The 22,429-nt window shown below is 55.3% G+C and overlaps 1 protein-coding gene across 1 annotated transcript in view; it reads right to left on the bottom strand.

The window, feature by feature from the left end:
- Positions 1-16,077: 16,077 nt before the first annotated feature.
- LOC144736145 (sodium/potassium/calcium exchanger 1-like) overlaps positions 16,078-22,429 on the bottom strand; it is a 45,601-nt gene continuing 39,249 nt past the window's right edge. Inside the window, exons 7-9 of the mRNA XM_078618722.1 lie at positions 22,214-22,303; positions 21,835-22,001; positions 16,078-16,327 (exon numbers count right to left, since the gene is read on the bottom strand). Coding sequence (XP_078474848.1) covers positions 16,078-16,327; positions 21,835-22,001; positions 22,214-22,303 — 507 coding nt within the window. The remainder of the gene's footprint in view (positions 16,328-21,834; positions 22,002-22,213; positions 22,304-22,429) is intronic.

Here is a 22,429-nt window from a genome sequence, read left to right as displayed (position 1 = left end):
TGATCCAATCTCCGACCCCCAGGAACAGGTTTGCAGATTTGCTGAGCATTTCTGTGAGGTCCTGGGGGAGGGAAAATCTCTCAGCCAGGAAAACATCATGGCACAAAGTGGGGATAACCCTGCTGAGGCTGCGGTGCCTCAAATATTGGAAGAGGTCACCCCCTGTGAGTGGCTGGCTGAGGTACCGGCTGTTGAGGAAGTACTGAGGGCGATCCGGAGTCTGAGACCAGGGAAGGCACCGGGCAGAGATGATCTCCCAGGCGAAATGCTGAGGGAGGGTGGCGTTTGTGCACAGACTGCCCTATATGACATCATAACAACAGTCTGGACCACTGGACGGGTTCCGCAGGACTGGAAGGATGCCCTGGTGGTCCCCCTCTTTAAGAAGGGGGACCGCACAGACTGTAACAACTACAGGGGCATCTCACTCCTCAGTGTGCCGGGTAAGGTCCTGGCAAGGATTATTCAACATCGCCTTGCTAGGCATGCTGAGGAGAGGCTTGCGGAGCCCCAATGTGGTTTCAGGAAAGGGCGGTCCTGCACAGATGCCATATTTTCTGTCCGTCTGCTACAGCAGAGGTGTAGGGAATTCCAAAAAGACCTACATCTCTGCTTTATTGACCTGGTCAAGGCCTATGATACCATCAGTAGGACTGGGCTCTGGGTTGTTCTTCGTGCTTTCGGAGTCCCTGACCCTCTGCTCACGATCATTAAGGACCTTCATGATGGTGAGCGGGCCCGGGTAAAACTACGTGGCCGGGAGTCGGAGCCTTTCCCTGTACACCTTGGGGTGCGACAGGGATGTCCTCTGGCTCCCACATTATTTAACATCTATTTCGACTGCGTAGTTCGTGAAGCCTTCAATAGCTGTACCGGGGGAATTACCATTTGGTACAGATATAATGGGAGGCTGATCGACGCCCGGGTGCGATCAAGGGATGGCTCCCTATTGGTCAACCACGTTATGTATGCCGATGATTTGGTAATAGCTGCTCATTCAGAAGAGGAGTTGGAGACGCTGCTGCTGAGGCTGGAGTGTGCCACTAAGAGGTGGGGCCTTACCATCAGCCCCACCAAAACTAAGCACCTGCCTGGGTATTTTGTACCATCGGGCACTCCGCCCCCACAACTCCCAATCGGTGATGGGGCAGTTGTGGAGAGAGTAGAGAGTTTCCCATACCTGGGCAGTGTGCTCATGACCAGCTCCAGTTTATCAGCAGAGGTCTCACTCCGAATCAGTCGAGCGGCAATATCTTTTCATCGGTTGCGTAACGCTGTGTGGAAGCTACCTGGTCTGTCGCTCCGCACGAAGCTTCAGGTCTTCTCGGCCACGGTCATTCCCTCCCTTCTCTACGCTTGCGAAACGTGGACCCCCCTAGTGGAGCATCTTCGCCGGTTGGAAACATTTAGGCTGGCCTGCCTACGATCCATCCTGGGTTTGACCAGGCTGGATTGTGTGAGGAGCTCACAAGTCCTTGAAAGATCTGGGCAAAGTCCCATCAGTGAGCTCCTCCGGCAGGCAAGGCTGCGTTGGCTGGGTCATGTAGCCCGCATGCCCAGCCACCGCATGCCTAAACAGCTTTTGTTCGGCCGGATCGAGGGGGCTAAACGGGCGCGGCACGGGCTAGAGAAGAGATGGAGTGATGTGGTACAGGAGGACGTGGAGCTGAGTGGACTTGCCGATGACTGGTACCAGCGGTGTCAAGATCGGCCTCAGTGGAGGAGGCTCGTGAAGGACGCTACTGGGCAGTTGGAGGCAGTCGCCCTCCAACAACAACGGAGGGCGGAGGAGCGACGCTCACAACAACGAGCGGAGCGCCGGGTGGCTAAAGCACAGCAAGTTGGCACAGTAGGGGGCACAGGTGGTGCATCAGCCAGTCATCTCGGTCATCTCGGTCAGTCGACCCGTGGCACCTGGGTCTGCCCCGTGACCTCCTGCCAGCGGGCGTTCGACACTTCACGTGGCCTCAAGGTGCACATGGCCTGGCACAAGCGTCGTGGTGACGTCACCGCCACTTAGTGGCGAATGGCGGTTGTTGTTGTTGTGTCTGTGTGTGTGCCTCTGTGTGCGGTTGTGTGTGTGTCTGTGTATATGTGTCTGTGTGTGGCTGTGTGTGTGTCTGTGTGTATGTCTGTGTGTGTGTCTGTGTGTGTCTGTGTGTGTGTGTCTGTGTGTGTGGCTGTGTATATGTTTCTGTGTGTGTGTCTGTGTGTGTGTCTGTGTATATGTGTTTGTGTGTATGTCTGTGTGTGTGTGTCTGTGTGTGTGTCTGTGTGTGTGTCTGTGTGTGTGTGTCTGTGTGTGTGTCTGTGTATGTCTGTGTGTGTGTTTGTGTGTGTCTGTGTATATATGTCTGTGTATATGTGTCTGTGTGTGTCTGTGTATGTGTCTGTGTATCTTCGCCGGTTGGAAACATTTAGGCTGGCCTGCCTACGATCCATCCTGGGTTTAACCAGGCTGGATTGTGTGAGGAGCTCACAAATCCTTGAAAGATTTGGTCAAAGTCCCATCGGTGAGCTCCTCCGGCAGGCAAGGCTGCGTTGGCTGGGTCATGTAGCCCGCATGCCTAAACAGCTTTTGTTCGGCCGGATCGAGGGGGCTAAACGGGCGCGGCACGGGCTAGAAAAGAGATGGAGTGATGTGGTACAGGAGGACGTGGAGCTGAGTGGACTTTCCGATGACTGGTACCAGCGGTGTCAAGATCGGCCTCAGTGGAGGAGGCTCGTGAAGGAAGCTACTGGGCAGTTGGAGGCAGTCGCCCTCCAGCAACAACGGAGGGCGGAGGAGCGACGCTCACAACAACGAGCGGAGCGACGGGTTGCTAAAGCACAGCAATTTGGCACAGTAGGGGGCACAGGTGGTGCATCAGTCAGTCATCTCGGTCATCTCAGTCAGTCGACCCGTGGCACCTGGGTCTGCCCCGTGACCTCCTGCCAGCGGGCGTTCGACACTTCACGTGGCCTCAAGGTGCACATAGCCTGGCACAAGCGTCGTGGTGACGTCACCGCCACTTAGTGGCGAATGGCGGTTGTTGTTGTTGTGTCTGTGTGCGTGTGTCTGTGTGTTTGTGCGTCTAAGTGTGCGTGTGGCTGTGTGCGTGTGTCTGCGTGTGCGTCTCGGTGTGTGCGCGTCTGTCTGTGTGTACGTGTCTGTGTGTGTGCGTCTAAGTGTGCGTGTGTACGTGTGTCTGTGTGTGCGTCTAAGTGTGCGTGTGTACGTGTGTCTGTGTGTGTGCGTCTATGTGTGCGTGTGTACGTGTGTCTGTCTGTGCGTCTCGGTGTGTGCGCGTCTGTCTGTGTGTACGTGTCTGTGTGTGTGCGTCTAAGTGTGCGTGTGTACGTGTGTCTGTGTGTGCGTGTGTACGTGTGTCTGTGTGTGCAGTATTGTAGCGGTTTGCGCGCTGCGCTACGAACTCGATGACTCCAGCTAGATTCCCGCTCACGGCCAACACCAGTGACGATTATCTGAACCGGGGTCCTGGGCCTCCCCTAGGTCGACTCAGCATCAAATGAGTACTTGTAGCGATGTGTAGTAAACATCGCGGCGAGGGAGACGGGTGGCAGGGCGCGGTGCCGGCCACCCACCCACCCCCTCGTGTGCCACGGTGCCGGCCTTCATGGGTGCTGCTACTCGCGAACAGCACTTGCCCCTGCAGCCTGTTACAGGCGGTTGAACGCTGGAACAACCCAGACCGAAACACGATGGACGAATTCACTTATTTAGATTTCGTTGTTGAGGGTGAAATCATTCAGCTCATGGCACGTTGTTACTTGATGCCATCTGCTGGACAATACTGAATTCAAATTCACCCAAAACTCCCTCTGACACTCACTCTACACTCTCACACTGTTGGGCTTAGGTTAGCATTATAGGTGAGGTCAGGGGTTGTGGGTTATGCGAGGGTGTAGGGTGTAGGGTTATGTTTTGGTTGGTCGTTAGGGTTTGTGGTTAGGGTTAACGGGTTAGAGTTATTGATTTATGGTCAAGGGATTAAGGCTAGGGGTTAAGATTAATGGTCGGAGTTTAGGGTTAAGGATTTGGGTTCAGGGTCAGAGTTTAGGACTCGGGTTTTGGATTCGAGTTTGGGGTTCAGGATTCAGGGTTCGGGTATCGGTTGAGGATGACGGGTTTCGGCTTCGTCTCAGTCGGCCTCCGTCAGCCTCCGTCAGCGTCGGTCGTTAACGCCGCACCACGTGGGAGCCTCGCCCGGGGGTTATTCCCAACCTTGCCTCACCCGACATCGTTCTGAGATCTAAATGTATGAACAGTTAACGTCACCAAATAGTTTAAGTCAATTGTCCATTTTGTGCGGTATCCTAACTCGCAAAGTAACCGATTTTTAAAAAGAAGAATGGGTGGTTACCCTTTATGGCCATGAAACAGGAGGTCTTAAAGATGTTCAAACACCCAACAGACACCTCTTTGCAAGGCAATACGTGCTGCATCAGCCACACACACAGACACTTCATGGCAAAACACGCAAAAAACGTGTCTAATTACGCTCGTCTACAGCCAAAATGCTTCCGAAATAAATGTACTCCAACTTTACAAATTCTGGGTCACTGAGAATAGAAATGATGCTTAAAATTGTTGATTGGCTCTAGTTTTCAAGATATGCTACTGGGCCATTATATACGACCCTTGACTTGGGAATGGCGGAGGATAAGTAAGTTCATAATCAACGTTTTTGGGTTTAGATCGCGTTATTTATAAATGTGTCGTAACCCTCCACCACCCGACACGGCCAATCAGTAAAAAGGTGTCACGTTGACAAAAGACAAATAGTTCACTGCTTTAGCCCACCGGTGTGTTGAAGCGTGAAACCACCACAAATTGTAAATGTTGTGGTGTCACGCTTCAACACACCGGTGGGCTAAAGCAGTGAACTATTTGTCTTTTGTTAACGTGACACCTTTTTACTGATTGGCCGTGTCGGGTGGTGGAGGGTTACGACACATTTATAAATAACGCGATCTAAACCCAAAAAACGTTGATTATGAATAATATTGGTCGCGAAAGCCTACGTGTTAAACTGATAAGTGAGTTATAAAGGGAAGGGATCTGAATTTAAACCAGAAATGACAAAAATACATCTTTGACTGGATCTATGAATAAATGTATGACTGGGTTTGGACAGGACTTACTTTCTTAGCAAAACAATGAATGATGCAATCTGAACCTGGTATTGCGTCATACATGATATTAATTGCCTCATGTTATTCCTCGAAGTCATGGATGATGCCACCATAGCTCGGCTGACATCCCTCTGCTGAACAAATTGCATCAGCTCGAGAAATCGTGAGTGTCGTGCTCTCTTATAAGTCAATGTTTGATTTTGCAAAGGGGCACATTTCTGTTTAGCCAAAGTGAGCAGAGATGCCTCGTACTTGTGTGAACAAAGCAGATAACCTCTGCTACGTGCGTGGTGAAGTGACTTTTGCATCACAAAGTGCAGTATAGCCACTATGGTTAAGAAAACCTATCACCTTTATTTTGGCTGCAAAATTGGAGATCAGAACAAGATGTGCGCCCCACACATATAATGCAACACTTGCGAAACAAATCTTTGCCAGTGGTTGAACAGGAAAAGGAAATCTATACCTTTTGCAGTGCCAATGATTTGGAGAGAGCCAACAGATCATATCAGCAATTATTACTTCTGCATGGCACTTCCAGTTGGGAAAGGTGTGTCAAAGAAGAAAAAGTGGACTGTGCATTATCCAAACATTTCATCACCTGTATGCCCAGTACCCCACAGAGATGGACTGCCGGTTCCTGATGCACCAGAATCATTCTCACTTGAGTCAGACGAGGAAGAGGATGAAACTTCTGGTCCTGAACCATCAAGGTCACATGACCCAGATGTTCTCCCATCCTCCTCCTCTGAACCACACCTCATAACACAAGGTGAACTGAAAGACCTTGTCAGGCATTTGGAACTACCCAAGAGTAAGGCTGTTGGGCTCCAGACTGCAGCAGTGGAATCTCCTGGCAGGTGATGTTGGGTTTCCATGTTCCATGAAGGTGATCTTGTAGCCTGCAACAACATCGATGGTGTGATGGCAGCCCTCAACATCGTTCATGATCCAGATGAGTTGAGGCTGTTCATTGATTAATCGAAGATTAGTTTTAAAGTTGTTTTGCTGCGTAATGGCAACGTTTTGCCATCAATTCCAGTTGGTCATGCAGTCCATATGAAGGAAACCAATGACAACATGAAACAACTTTTGAGATGCATAAAATATGACCAACATCAGTGGCAGCTTTGTGGCGATTTGAGGGTTGTTGATCTCTTGCTTGGATACACAAAGTACTGCTGCTGCTTTCTCTGCGAATGGGATAGTCGCGTGAGAGATTCCCACTACATCAAGACAGATTGGCCACTCTGACAGTCATCGAAGCCTGGGAGGCAAAATGTTCAGCATCCACCACTTGTTGAATCAAGGAAGATGTTGTTACCACCCTTACACATCAAACTGGGTCTGATGAAGAACTTCGTCAAAGCCATGGACAAAACACCTTTCAAGTACCTCCGTGGAAAATGTCCAAGGTGAAGTGAAGCTCAGATAAAGGAAGGTGTCTTTGTTGGTCCTCATATTCGTGAACTTCTTCGAGATGATGCATTTGACGGTGCACTGCGTGGCAAGGAAAAGACGGCATGGAACGCCTTCCAGTTAGTGGCAACACATTTTCTCGGAAACAACTCGGCAGACGACTACAGGGTGTTGGTGGAGAACCTCCTCAAGGCATGTAGAAGCCCTGGCTGCAACATGCCACTAAGGGTACATGTGTTTGCACTCTCATCGAGATGTTTCCCACCGAACTGCGGAGCAGCGAGCGACGAGCATGGCGAGCGATGTCACCAGGAGATTGCGACGATGGAGAAACGCTGTGAGGGCCAATGGAGGCCATCAATGCCTGCAGACTGGACAGTGACACGAGATGATCCATTTAATGAATACAAGAGACAAGCCAAGAAGCGCCGAGTAGACACTGGATGAGGACTAAACTGTGTACTTATATATAAACATCATCGTTTTTTGCCTTTTGTGTGATAATACGTTTTATTCATATAACCTTTTTGCTGATTTTTTAAAGTGTTACATGAACAGGACGGGTGACATGTCATCATGTAAAGGAACCATAAACACAATTTATGATTAAAACTCGACTATTTACACAATATACATGGAGGTAAAATGGAAAAACGTAAATATCGTGGGAACAGTAGCCAATCAGTTTTGATTGTCATATTTGAATTCAGCACATCAAAATCCGTAATAAGCAGCACGTTCCCTCTCTGCAGCAGACGACGTCTAAACCAATTGTAGACCTTTGTGATAGACACGCATCGTCCTCGACACGGATTGGCCTCACGACAGTTTCATTGGCTGGATAGGCTCAAACCTATTCTTAATTTCTCATAATTTGTGGATGCTGGCAACAACACAAATGCCACGTAGATGTAGCGAAGTAACTGCAAACGAATACAAAATACATTCAACGGACGCTCCCCATGCTTGGAAGCCCGCATTGTTGACGATCAACGAGCTTATCAAAAGTATTTTCCATATCGTTCTCGGGGGATTTCACTCCGGGTTCCTCCGGGATTTCCCCTCCACACTTGTTAGAATCACGTCGCCACGCGCGTCGAGTGATTTGGCTGCTGCTATGAATTTCCACGCGATGATGAGAAGCCACTTCGTTGAACTACAATTTGTGATAACCAAGTCGCTTCTGAGAAAAGAGCTCAGTGGATACCTTACACCTGGTAAATAGTTTATATTTAGACCTAATTAATTTACATTTTATTTTACTATTTTCATTGTGAGTTTTTTGCTTATATTATTTTAAATTGTTCTTTTTATTATTTTAATTGTATTTTTTCTATCTACGTGACTTACCGAAAGAACCAAGACTATAAATAGTTTATAGTTGTATTTTAATGAATGGTTACACGGCGCCCTCTGGCGGACACGTGCCTGCTAGTCTTTGTATGCCAGTGGGGAGCGGTGGCGTAGCGGTGAGAGCGCTGGAGATACGGACCCCGACGGAGCCTCGTTCACGCTCACGGCCAACACCAGCGACGATTATCTGAACATCCTCCTCCTCGGTGGACTCGGCCTCGAATGAGTACCTGGTGCGGTGTGGAGTAAAGCATCGCCACTGGGGAGACAAAGGCGGCCGGGCGTGGTGCTGGCCACCCACCCCCTCGTGTGCCGGTCTTCATCGGCGCTGCGACTCGCTAACAGCACTTGCCCCAACAGTCTGTCAAGGCTATACGGGGGATCTTTGTCTTTTAATTACCAGTTAGGCAGCATATTTGTTTGGTAATTGATAGACGTGGTGAGTCATTGATAATTATCAAAAGAGATTAATTATGTCATGTTATGTTGACGATAATCAAGTGTGATTTATTCTTTATTTTAGCACCGTATGTGCAACCAAAACGTAACGTTTGTTTTATTCCAAACAACGATTGAATTATCGTCTCCAATTAAGGTCGTACACGTGAAGTTATTTAAATTAATGTTGTGACTAACGGAGGACCCTGTATATTAAACACTTTACGTGTGTGATTATGGACTTTACATGTGTTGTTGTAGAAGTGACAATACATGGCAATGCCCCCATTTACGTTTTCCCCGTTTTAAGTCGTTTCACAAATCCGTCGCCACTCGACTGACACCACGACCCGATTAGCGTCGCCTCCACCCCCCCCCCACGTCGCCTCCACCCCCCCACGTCGCCTCCACCCCCCCCCACGTCGCCTCCCCCCCACCCCCACGTCGCCCCCCCCCACCCCCACGTCGCCCCCCCCCACCCCCACGTCGCCCCCCCCCACCCCCACGTCGCCTCCACCCCCCCCACCCACGTCGCCTCCACCCCCTCCCCACGTCGCCTCCCCCCCCCACACCCACGTCGCCTCCCCCCCCACACTCACGTCGCCTCCCCCCCACACCCACGACGCCTCCACCTCCCCCCCCACGTCGCCTCCCCCCCCCCCCCACGTCGCCTCCACCCCCCACGTCGCCTCCCCCCCCCACACCCACGTCGCCTCCACCCCCCCACCCACGTCGCCTCCACCCCCCCCCCCCACGTCGCCTCCCCCCCCCACACTCACGTCGCCTCCACCCCCCCCACCCACGTCGCCTCCACCCCCCCCCCCCACGTCGCCTCCCCCCCCACACCCACGACGCCTCCACCTCCCCCCCCACGTCGCCTCCCCCCCCCCCCCACGTCGCCTCCACCCCCCACGTCGCCTCCCCCCCCCACACCCACGTCGCCTCCACCCCCCACACCCACGTCGCCCCCCCCACGTCGCCTCCCCCCCCCCACGTCGCCTCCCCCCCCCACACCCACGTCGCCTCCACCCCCCACACCCACGTCGCCTCCACCCCCCACACCCACGTCGCCTCCACCCCCCACACCCACGTCGCCCCCCCCCCACGTCGCCTCCCCCCCCCCCCACGTCGCCTCCCCCCCCCACACCCACGTCGCCTCCACCCCCCACACCCACGTCGCCCCCCCCACGTCGCCTCCCCCCCCCACACCCACGTCGCCTCCCCCCCCCACACCCACGTCGCCCCCCCCACGTCGCCTCCCCCCCCCCACGTCGCCTCCCCCCCCCACGTCGCCTCCCCCCCCCACACCCACGTCGCCCCCCCCACGTCGCCTCCCCCCCCCCACGTCGCCTCCCCCCCCCACGTCGCCTCCCCCCCCCACGTCGCAGGCGGCGGCGTCTCCTCGCACGGCCAGCAGCTCCGTGTCGCCTCATCTCGACACCGCAATCCCATGAAGGTTAAAGTCCGCATCGAAGCGAACCCCCAGCAAGGCCATCGACTTAACGACGAGAGGAAATTCACACGAAATGTCCTTTTCAATGAAGTATTCCAGATGTAAAATGATATAAGCTTTTAATGAGGAAATAAAATTATCTAATTCAAAACATAATACAATTCAAAGACGTTTAATTTTATAACTTCAAAACGGAGCATCGGGTGCTTGTGTGAATGCGTCGTTCGTGTGCAACTTGTTTCGTGACTTTCCTGGCCGATTGCCATAAATGGTTGTGAGGGCCACCCTGGAGAACAATAGCCCCGTGTGTCCTGACTTCTGGGCCACGCTGTGTAACGCACCGCAGGTGCGAGTGATGCCGTGAGCGTGCGATGCCTCGAGTCTCTGTGCACGCGCGGGTCCAATTACGCGTCGGGTCACAGTGGCGTTGCAATTGGTTAATTGGTTAACTACCTGGGGTCTCCCCCACTGCCCACTCCACCCCCTATCCCCACCCCCACAACGATTACAGATTCGCGATGAATGCGATGAGGGCTGGAAAGTGAACAGCGTAAAGTTGCGGGTGTGGCATTCTTAGCACAGCCAGGCGCGCAGTCGGTCAGCACCTGGGTCTGTCACGTGATCTCCTGCACATAACCCGGTGCAGCAGCCAACTCATGGCGCCTGGGTCTGGCACGTGATCTCCTGCACCTAGCGTGGTGCAGCTGTCAACTCACAGCACCTGGATCTGTCACGTGATCTCCTGCATCTAGCCTGGTGCAGCAGTCAACCCATAGCACCTGGGTCTGTCACGTGATCTCCTGCACATAGCCCGGTGCAGCAGTCAACTCATGGCGCCTGGGTCTGTCACGTGATCTCCTGCACCTAGCCTGGTGCAGCTGTCAACTCACAGCACCTGGGTCTGTCACGTGATCTCCTGCACCTAGCCTGCTGCAGCAGTCAACCCATGGCACCTGGGTCTGTCACGTGATCTCCTGCCAAACGGGATGAGCCTTCGACATTTGGCGTGGACCTCAAGGTGCACCTAGCCTGGCACAAGCGCTGTAGTGACGCGACTGCGGCGGCTTTGTTGGTGGTGGTGACGACTTCTCCATCGCTCGACGTGCAGGCAAGGAGGACGGACACCTTTTTCTGGCAATAAAACAGGAGGCGTTTCGATGTTCAAACGACAAATAGATACCATTTGCTAGGAATCCAGTCTGATGCATTGTACATTGAACTCGAAAATTTTAACAGCAGCGATGCAATGTGGATACGAGAGGGTGGTCCCTTGAAAGATCCGCAGGATTCTGACTCTTTGAGCAGAGGGGGTGGGGGTAGCGTCAGACAAGCAAATTAACACAAGTTTGGCATTCCAATTCGGTGTCAAACTCAATAAATGAGTAGCTGCCATGTGAATACGAGACTGTGGTACTTTATAAAGAGGCTTACCCATAGAGGGGATGGGTTGGGTCGAGCAACCAAAACAATAACAATTTTTGTTCTAATTCTGTAAGAAACTGAACTTTCGCGAGCCGCGCTGTGAATGCGAGACGGTGGTGGTGGTGACGTCATCAATGGCGTCACGAAGCCCGCACGCCTTCCAGTGGCAGGATGTCGTCCCCTGCCCTCAATGGCACCCAACCCGGCGTTGATTGCTGGCAAAGAAAGGCGCACATTTGTGATGGGGTATATATTAGTTTTATTTTATTTGTACAATTACAGAAAACGAGACATTGTGGGGACTTTTGGCGGAAGTACCTCCATTATAACAGCTTCCTGTAGATTATAAAATTATGTACAGCGTAATGATTCGTAAATGTGTAACGATGAACGTACGTAGAACTTTCGCACCGTGCCAACAAGAGTAAAACACTTTGTGCCAACATTATCACAACAGCAGCCAATAGGGATGAGTTAAGTGATAAATAACTGTGGCTTTACATCTTAAAGCACAATGTCTAACCATGTTTTTAAATAATTTATACTGGTCAAAGAGGCCATCGGAGATCCTATTATCCGCTAGAGCTGAAAGATAAACGCCGACGGAGACTCCGATTTCTCATCGTAAATCTCATCGAGGAGTTCGCAGCACCGCCTTATTCCAAGGCGCTTCGGAGATGACACAAATAACGCCGCTGTATGTGGGATGGAGTTGGTTAAGCGTGGGGTAGTTGGTGGATAATAAAACCGCATTCCCAGCACTGGCGATGTTGAACTGTCACGGCTAGCGGGAACTCGCGTGGCGAGTTGGCGAATTCATCCAGGATAAACCAAGTCTGATTTCTCATGCCACCACGCTTATCCACGGGTCACGGATCATCACGAATCGTCACGGATCGTCACCGCCGGGATCCGCGACTCGGTGAGGGTATCAGAGTTTCTGCACGGCAACGAGACGCTGCTTGAATCCGCGGGGTTAATCGATTGTATTTGTAACCCGAGGGACTATCGCAGATAATGATTTTGTAACACCACGGACGAATAATAGTATCCGTTCTCCCACCTATAACTAAGGGGGATGCCATATTAGTGACGTCAATCTCCGGACCCATCCCAAGAAGGTATTTTGCGCTGCGGAAGTCCCCTCATCGTTGCCGGACCATTGGAAGTTGATTTGAATGATCGACAACGATCTGGAACTCATCCCGAGAAGTCCGCAATTCCCATCGCACGCAGACATCGGTTGCGATTCACAGGTGAACATACATCGATTAGCAGGAATGTCAAACCACGCGCACACAGACACACGGCGTGAATTACCCTGCTTGGTTCGCCTCGTCTTCTGCGGAGGGACGACGGTTTGCTGTTAGCGAGCACCTATTAAGGCCATCGCGGCGCACGGACAAGACACAGGTAAAGATCGCCCCCCCCCCCTCCTCCCGTAAAGCTTTAACAAGCTTTTTGGGGCAAGTGCCGTCAGCGAGCACCTATTGAAAGCCGGCACGGCACAAGGTGAGGGGGGGGGGAGTGGATGGTTGGCCAGCCCCACGCCCGGCCGCCTTTGTCTCCCCAGGTACTCATTTGGGGCGGAGTCGACCGCCCCAATCAGACACGGGTTCGTAGTGCAGTGCTAACCGCTGCACCACCGCTCCCCATGGGACACGAGTTCGTAGCGCAGTGCTAACCGCTGCACCACCGCTCCCCATGGGACACGGGTTCGCTTGACGTGCACCCAAAATTGCGTTTTACGAAAAAGAATTCTAGGGGTGAATTGTGCGTAAAAAGAATAATCCGATTGCACATTTTTACAACAATAATTGACGATGTAAACCTTTTGAGTTACGGTATCATTTGGTCCATTGAGTGACAGGGCAGCTGGGTTGTAAGGGTTTGTACAGCCCGCCACCCGGCACACAACATCCTGTATAGCGACCCGCGATGGCTGCGGGCCGACACTCCAGTCACGTGGCCACCGCTTTCCCGGTGCTCCCCCCGGGGAGATTCAGTCATAGTAATCTGTCATAGTAGTAAATAAATAATCTATCATAGTAGTAGTAATCTATCATAGTAGTAGTAATCTATCATAGTAGTAGTAATCTATCATAGTAATAGTAGTAATCTATCATAGTCATAAATAACCTATCGTAGTAGTATTAATAATCTCTCCATCCGCACACCACCACCAGCACCACCAGCACCACATCTCTTGGCTGTGACGACTCCAGCACATGGCGCCGTGTGAGCCAGGCGGGAAATGGAGAGATGTTGATTGCACTGTGGACTTTGTTCGCACCGTATGCAGAGAGATTGCCCCCCCCCTTCACACAACACACGTAGAGCACAGACGCGACGGTACAGACAGACGCTCGCCCTGCCAAGTGGCGTCCTTCCAAGAGTCACGTCGCACAGGACACACGACACGGAGAGACGACGACACGACACGGACAGACGCTGCCACTCAGTGATGGTGTCGGTGGTGGTGGTGTCGGTGGTGGTGTCGGTGGTGGTGGTGTCGGTGGTGGTGTCGTGGTGGTGGTGTCGGTGGTGGTCGGTGGTGGTGGTCGTGTCGTGGTGGTGGTGTCGTGGTGGTGGTGGTGTCGTGGTGGTGTCGTGGTGGTGGTGGTGTCGTGGTGGTGTCGTGGTGGTGTCGTGGTGGTGGTGGTGTCGTGGTGGTGTCGTGGTGGTGGTGTCGTGGTGGTGTCGTGGTGGTGTTGGTGTCGTGGTGGTGTCGTGGTGGTGGTGTCGTGGTGGTGGTAGTGTCGTGGTGGCGGCAGTGTCGTGGTGGTGGTAGTGTCGTGGTGGTGGTAGTGTCGTGGTGGTGGTGTCGGTGGTGGTGTCGGTGGTGGTGGTGTCGGTGGTGGTGTTGTGGTGGTGGTGTCGGTGGTGGTCGGTGGTGGTGGTGTCGGTGGTGGTGTTGTGGTGGTGGTGTCGGTGGTGGTCGGTGGTGGTGGTCGTGTCGTGGTGGTCGTGTCGTGGTGGTGGTGTCGTGGTGGTGGTAGTGTCGTGGTGGTGTCGTGGTGGTGTTGGTGTCGTGGTGGTGTCGTGGTGGTGGTGTCGTGGTGGTCGTGGTGGTGGTAGTGTCGTGGTGGTGGTGTCGGTGGTGGTGTCGGTGGTGGTGGTGGTCGGTGGTGGTGTTGTGGTGGTGGTGGTGTCGTGGTGGTGGTGGTGTGGTGGTGGTGGTGTCGTGGTGGTGTCGTGGTGGTGTCGTGGTGGTGTCGTGGTGGTGTCGTGGTGGTGTTGGTGTCGTGGTGGTGTCGTGGTGGTGTCGTCGTGGTGGTCGTGGTGGTGGTAGTGTCGTGGTGGCGGCAGTGTCGTGGTGGTGGTAGTGTCGTGGTGGTGGTGTCGGTGGTGGTGTCGGTGGTGGTGGTGTCGGTGGTGGTGTTGTGGTGGTGGTGTCGGTGGTGGTGTCGGTGGTGGTCGGTGGTGGTGGTCGTGTCGTGGTGGTGGTGTCGTGGTGGTGTTGGTGTCGTGGTGGTGTCGTGGCGGTGGTGTCGTGGTGGTCGTGGTGTCGTGGGTTGTCAGCGCACGAAGCCCTCGACATCCGCTCCACTCGCGACCCGAAGCTCGTGGTTTGGGTCCATCTCCCGGCGTGGCCGTGAAGCAGGAGTGGGGGTCTCAACATTCCCACCCACTCGCGCCCCCCCCCAACCTCGGCCACCTCTGTCCACCCACAGCGGTATGAATGGATTCACCCGCAAGTTGCTCTCTGATGGGTGGGTCTCGTGTGGTGGGGTAAAGCGCGGGTAACTGCTGCAGGAGGGGGGGGGGGCATGACCTTGCGAGCCGGAGCCTGCAGGGCTGCGTCCCCCTCGCCTCCATTTCTATCAGCGCTGCAATCTTCCTCCGGCAAACAGAGCACAGGATACAATCTTATAGTAAATCTGTTCTTGCTTCTCGCCACGTGTTGCCGATGGGTGTGTAAAATACTGCTGTGTTGTAACCCACCAATAGCACAACCCACACTCTCTACCCACAGCTCGGTCTGGACATCTCCTGCAGGAAAAACCCAGAAACCGGCTCCACTTGGTCTCATCAGTGAGGCACGGGGACGCCTGTGGCCGCGTCCACAGCACTCAAGCGCTGCCGCCGCCACCACCACCACTACCACCACCACCACTGGCACTGCTGCCACCACCACCACAACCACCACCACCACTGGCACTGCTGCCTCCACCGCCACGACCACAGTGGCCACCGACATCACCACGACTGCCACGGCCACCACCACCACCGCCCTCCGCCGTGTCGCTCAGAGTGACACGGGGCACGTGAGCACGCGCTGCTCCAGCAGCACGTGAGCACGTGCCCCGTCTCGCTCAGAGCGACACGTGAGCATGTGAGCACGCGCTGCTCCAGCAGCACGTGAGCACGTGCCCCGTCTCGCTCAGAGCGACACGGGGCACGTGAGCACGCGCTGCTCCAGCAACACGTGAGCACGTGCCCCGTCTCGCTCAGAGCGACACGTGAGCATGTGAGCACGCGCTGCTCCAGCAACACGTGAGCACGTGCCCCGTCTCGCTCAGAGCGACACGTGAGCATGTGAGCACGCGCTGCTCCAGCAGCACGTGAGCACGTGCCCCGTCTCGCTCAGAGCGACACGGGGCACGTGAGCACGCGCTGCTCCAGCAGCACGTGAGCACGTGCCCCGTCTCGCTCAGAGCGACACGTGAGCATGTGAGCACGCGCTGCTCCAGCAACACGTGAGCACGTGCCCCGTCTCGCTCAGAGCGACACGGGGCACGTGAGCACGCGCTGCTCCAGCAGCACGTGAGCACGTGCCCCGTCTCGCTCAGAGCGACACGGGGCACGTGAGCACGCGCTGCTCCAGCAGCACGTGAGCACGTGCCCCGTCTCGCTCAGAGCGACACGGGGCACGTGAGCACGCGCTGCTCCAGCAGCACGCTGGCGAGCAGGAAGAGCACGTAGAGCGCCAACATCGCGCCTCCCAGCGTCCGCGTCATCACCCAGCGGCTGGCCGCCACCGTGCCGATGAGCAGCACGAGCATGAGCAGGAGCAGCACCAGGGCGCAGAAGAGGCCGTTGCTGCTCACGCCGATGGGCGCGAGGCCGTGCGACAGCGAGAAGAGCAGCCACGGCACGGGCAGCCTGGGGGCAGCGGGGGGGGGGAGGTGTCGCTCACCGGCTCACGCGCCCACTCACTCGGCCACTGACCCACCAACTCGCCCGCACGTGGAGCCACTCCCCCCACGTGGAGCCACTCCCCGCACGTGGAGCCACTCCCCCCACGTGGAGCCACTCCCCCCACGTGGAGCCACTCCCCGCACGTGGAGCCACTCCCCCCACGTGGAGCCACTCCCCCCACGTGGAGCCACTCCCCCCACGTGGAGCCACTCGCCCCACGTGGAGCCACTCCCCGCACGTGGAGCCACTCCCCCCACGTGGAGCCACTCCCCGCACGTGGAGCCACTCCCCCCACGTGGAGCCACTCCCCCCACGTGGAGCCACTCCCCCCACGTGGAGCCACTCCCCGCACGTGGAGCCACTCCCCCCACGTGGAGCCACTCGCCCCACGTGGAGCCACTCCCCGCACGTGGAGCCACTCCCCCCACGTGGAGCCACTCCCCGCACGTGGAGCCACTCCCCCCACGTGGAGCCACTCCCCCCACGTGGAGCCACTCCCCCCACGTGGAGCCACTCCCCCCACGTGGAGCCACTCCCCCCACGTGGAGCCACTCCCCGCACGTGGAGCCACTCCCCCCACGTGGAGCCACTCCCCGCACGTGGAGCCACTCCCCCCACGTGGAGCCACTCCCCCCACGTGGAGCCACTCCCCGCACGTGGAGCCACTCCCCCCACGTGGAGCCACTCCCCCCACGTGGAGCCACTCCCCCCACGTGGAGCCACTCGCCCCACGTGGAGCCACTCCCCGCACGTGGAGCCACTCCCCCCACGTGGAGCCACTCCCCGCACGTGGAGCCACTCCCCCCACGTGGAGCCACTCCCCCCACGTGGAGCCACTCCCCCCACGTGGAGCCACTCCCCGCACGTGGAGCCACTCCCCCCACGTGGAGCCACTCGCCCCACGTGGAGCCACTCCCCGCACGTGGAGCCACTCCCCCCACGTGGAGCCACTCCCCGCACGTGGAGCCACTCCCCCCACGTGGAGCCACTCCCCCCACGTGGAGCCACTCCCCCCACGTGGAGCCACTCCCCCCACGTGGAGCCACTCCCCGCACGTGGAGCCACTCCCCCCACGTGGAGCCACTCCCCCCACGTGGAGCCACTCCCCGCACGTGGAGCCACTCCCCCCACGTGGAGCCACTCCCCCCACGTGGAGCCACTCCCCCCACGTGGAGCCACTCCCCCCACGTGGAGCCACTCCCCCCACGTGGAGCCACTCGCCCCACGTGGAGCCACTCCCCGCACGTGGAGCCACTCCCCCCACGTGGAGCCACTCCCCGCACGTGGAGCCACTCCCCGCACGTGGAGCCACTCGCCCCACGTGGAGCCACTCCCCCCACGTGGAGCCACTCCCCGCACGTGGAGCCACTCCCCCCACGTGGAGCCACTCCCCCCCACGTGGAGCCACTCCCCCCACGTGGAGCCACTCCCCCCACGTGGAGCCACTCCCCCCACGTGGAGCCACTCCCCCCACGTGGAATTCCACTCTGGGCGTGAAGTGCAGGGCGCTCGCCGCTGCGCTCCCCAGGACCATTTAAAAAACAACCCCCACGGTCTCCCACAGAGATAATCGCTGCTCACCGCCCAGCAGCGTAATCCCCCCCCCCCGTCGCCCACCCCCCGCCCGTCTCTCCAGCTGATCCCCTCCGGGACCCCATTAATTTTGAATGAGACGGCTGCCGATGCCACGCCGAGACTTGGATGCAGATAAAGACACGGACAGGGATAGAGGGACACGCTGACACGGACAAGGAGATGGACGATGACACTGAAACAGGGACGATGAGACGCTGATCCAAGGGCTGAGGTACAGAGACACTTGCAAAGGAACGACGAGATACTTAGACCACGACATACATGGACAATGAGGTAGACCATGAGACCTACATGGACAATGAGGTAGACCATGAGACCTACAGGGACAATGAGGTAGACCATGAGACCTACAGGGACAATGAGGTAGACCACGAGACCTACAGGGACAATGAGGTAGACCACGAGACCTACAGGGACAATGAGGTAGACCACGAGACCTACAGGGACAATGAGGTAGACCACGAGACCTACAGGGACAATGACGTAGACCATGAGACCTACAGGGACAATGAGATAGACCATGAGACCTACAGGGACAATGAGGTAGACCATGAGACCTACAGGGACAATGAGGTAGACCATGAGACCTACAGGGATAATGAGGTAGACCATGAGACCTACAGGGACAATGAGGTAGACCACGAGACCTACAGGGACAATGAGGTAGACCACGAGACCTACAGGGACAATGAGGTAGACCATGAGACCTACAGGCACAATGAGATAGACCATGATACCTACAGAGACAATGAGGTAGACCTTGAGACCTACAGGGAAAATGAGGTAGACCACGAGACCTACAGGGACAATGAGGTAGACCATAAGACCTACAGGGATAATGAGGTAGACCACGAGACCTACAGGGACAATGAGGTAGACCACGAGACCTACAGGGACAATGAGGTAGACCATGAGACCTACAGGCACAATGAGATAGACCATGATACCTACAGAGACAATGAGGTAGACCTTGAGACCTACAGGGAAAATGAGGTAGACCACGAGACCTACAGGGACAATGAGGTAGACCATAAGACCTACAGGGATAATGAGGTAGACCATGAGACCTACATGGACAATGAGGTAGACCATGAGACCTACAGGGACAATGAGGTAGACCATGAGACCTACATGGACAATGAGATAGACCATGAGACCTACAGGGACAATGAGGTAGACCATGAGATCTACAGGGACAATGAGGTAGACCATGAGACCTACAGGGACAATGAGGTAGACCATGAGACCTACAGGGACAATGAGGTAGACCATGAGACCTACATGGACAATGAGATAGACCATGAGACCTACAGGGACAATGAGGTAGACCACGAGACCTACAGGGACAATGAGGTAGACCATGAGATCTACAGGGACAATGAGGTAGACCATGAGACCTACAGGGACAATGAGGTAGACCACGATATGCATGGACACTGAGATAGACCATGAGACCTACATGGACAATGAGGTAGACCATGAGACCTACAGGGACAATGAGGTAGACCACGAGACCTACAGGGACCATGAGGTAGACCATGAGAGCTACAGGGACAATGAGGTAGACCACGAGACCTACAGGGACCATGAGGTAGACCATGATACCTACATGGACAATGAGGTAGACCATGAGACCTACATGGACAATGAGGTAGACCATGAGACCTACAGGGACAATGAGGTAGACCACGAGACCTACAGGGACCATGAGGTAGACCATGAGACCTACAGGGACAATGAGGTAGACCACGAGACCTACAGGGACCATGAGGTAGACCATGATACCTACATGGACAATGAGGTAGACCATGAGACCTACAGGGACAATGAGGTAGACCACGAGACCTACAGGGACAATGAGGTAGACCATGAGACCTACAGGGACAATGAGGTAGACCACGAGACCTACAGGGACAATGAGGTAGACCACGAGACCTACAGGGACAATGAGGTAGACCATGAGATCTACAGGGACAATGAGGTAGACCACGATATGCATGGACACTGAGATAGACCATGAGACCTACATGGACAATGAGGTAGATCATGAGACCTACAGGGACAATGAGGTAGACCATGAGACCTACAGGGACAATGAGGTAGACCATGAGATCTACAGGGACAATGAGGTAGACCACGAGACCTACAGGGACAATGAGGTAGACCACGAGACCTACAGGGACAATGAGGTAGACCATGAGACCTACAGGGACAATGAGGTAGACCACGAGACCTACAGGGACAATGAGGTAGACCATGAGACCTACAGGGACAATGAGGTAGACCACGAGACCTACAGGGACAATGAGGTAGACCACGAGACCTACAGGGACAATGAGGTAGACCACGAGACCTACAGGGACAATGAGGTAGACCACGAGACCAGGGACAATGAGGTAGACCATGAGACCTACAGGGATAATGAGGTAGACCACGAGACCAGGGACAATGAGGTAGACCATGAGACCTACAGGGACAATGAGGTAGACCATGAGACCTACAGGGACAATGAGGTAGACCACGAGACCTACAGGGACAATGAGGTAGACCATGAGACCTACAGGGATAATGAGGTAGACCACAATATGCATGGACAATGAGATAGACCATGAGACCTACAGGGACAATGAGGTAGACCATGAGACCTACAGGGACAATGAGGTAGACCACGAGACCTACAGGGACAATGAGGTAGACCACGAGACCAGGGACAATGAGGTAGACCATGAGACCTACAGGGATAATGAGGTAGACCACGAGACCAGGGACAATGAGGTAGACCATGAGACCTACAGGGACAATGAGGTAGACCATGAGACCTACAGGGACAATGAGGTAGACCACGAGACCTACAGGGACAATGAGGTAGACCATGAGACCTACAGGGACAATGAGGTAGACCATGAGACCTACAGGGACAATGAGGTAGACCATGAGACCTACAGGGACAATGAGGTAGACCATGAGACATACAGGGACAATGAGGTAGACCATGAGACCTACAGGGACAATGAGATAGACCATGAGACCTACAGGGACTATGAGGTAGACCATGAGACCTACAGGGACAATGAGGTAGACCACGAGACCTACAGGGACAATGAGGTAGACCATGAGACCTACAGGGATAATGAGGTAGACCACGAGACCTACAGGGACAATGAGGTAGACCACGAGACCTACAGGGACAATGAGGTAGACCACGAGACCTACAGGGACAATGAGGTAGACCACGAGACCTACAGGGACAATGAGGTAGACCACGAGACCTACAGGGACAATGAGGTAGACCTTGAGACCTACAGGGACAATGAGGTAGACCACGAGACCTACAGGGATAATGAGGTAGACCACGAGACCTACAGGGACAATGAGGTAGACCATGAGACCTACAGGGATAATGAGGTAGACCATGAGACCTACAGGGACAATGAGGTAGACCACGAGACCTACAGGGACAATGAGGTAGACCATGAGACCTACAGGGACAATGAGGTAGACCACGAGACCTACTGGGATAAGGAGGTAGACCATGAGACCTACAGGGACAATGAAATTATGTTACAAGGCCCGTGAGATAGACACGCGGACACATGTTGGGCAGTGACAGACCGATACAAGGGCAATGAGACACGGGGACAATGACTTGGATATTGAGTGCTGGACCTGGGAGCCAGAGAGAGCAGATTGGCTCGCCCATCCACCAACATAGCGACCCACCTGCTCCTCATGCTCCTACAGCCTCGTCCATTGGCCCACTCGCCCGCCTAACCACTTGCCCACCTAACCACCCACTCGCCCACCTAACCACCCACTCGCCCACCTAACCACCCACTCGCCCACCTAACCACCCACTCGCCCACCTAACCACCCACCCGACGGTGATGTCGAAGATGTTGCTGCCCACGGAGCTGGAGACGGCCATGTCCCCCAGGCCCTTGCGAGCGACGATGACGCTCGTGATGAGGTCCGGGATGGATGTCCCCGCTGCCAGGATGGTGAGTCCCATAATCTCCTCGCTGATTCCCATCGTCTCCCCCACCTCGCAGCACGACAGGGAGGAAGCACGCATTGTTGGAAAATCTTATCGGTTATTCACAGTCGATGAACAGTGCATTGGATTGGTGACCCGGGATCAGTGACCCAGAGTTTGGCATCTCAATACTTTCCACAGCGCTGCTTGCTGCTGGGCCGCCTTAGAGAGCGGCGACCCGGCATCACAGTCGCTGCCGTTACAACCACGGGCGTCCATACCTGGTGCGCCCACCACACCATGAGGTAGGAGAAGAGCGCGATCCACACGATGGAGCCCAAGAAGGTGACCACGAAGTACTGCCGCGCTGCCTGGGAACGCGCGCACAGAGGGGGCGGGGGGGGGGTCTTACCGGCGAGCACTCCGCTGACCCACCCACTCGCCCACTGACCCACCTGCCCGCCCACTCGCCCACTGACCCACCCTCTCGCCCACTG

This window comes from Lampetra planeri, chromosome 59 (genome assembly GCF_965212315.1).
Source record: "Lampetra planeri chromosome 59, kcLamPlan1.2.h2, whole genome shotgun sequence".
NCBI lineage: Eukaryota > Metazoa > Chordata > Hyperoartia > Petromyzontiformes > Petromyzontidae > Lampetra > Lampetra planeri.
This window is presented reverse-complemented; position numbering and strand designations above follow the sequence as displayed.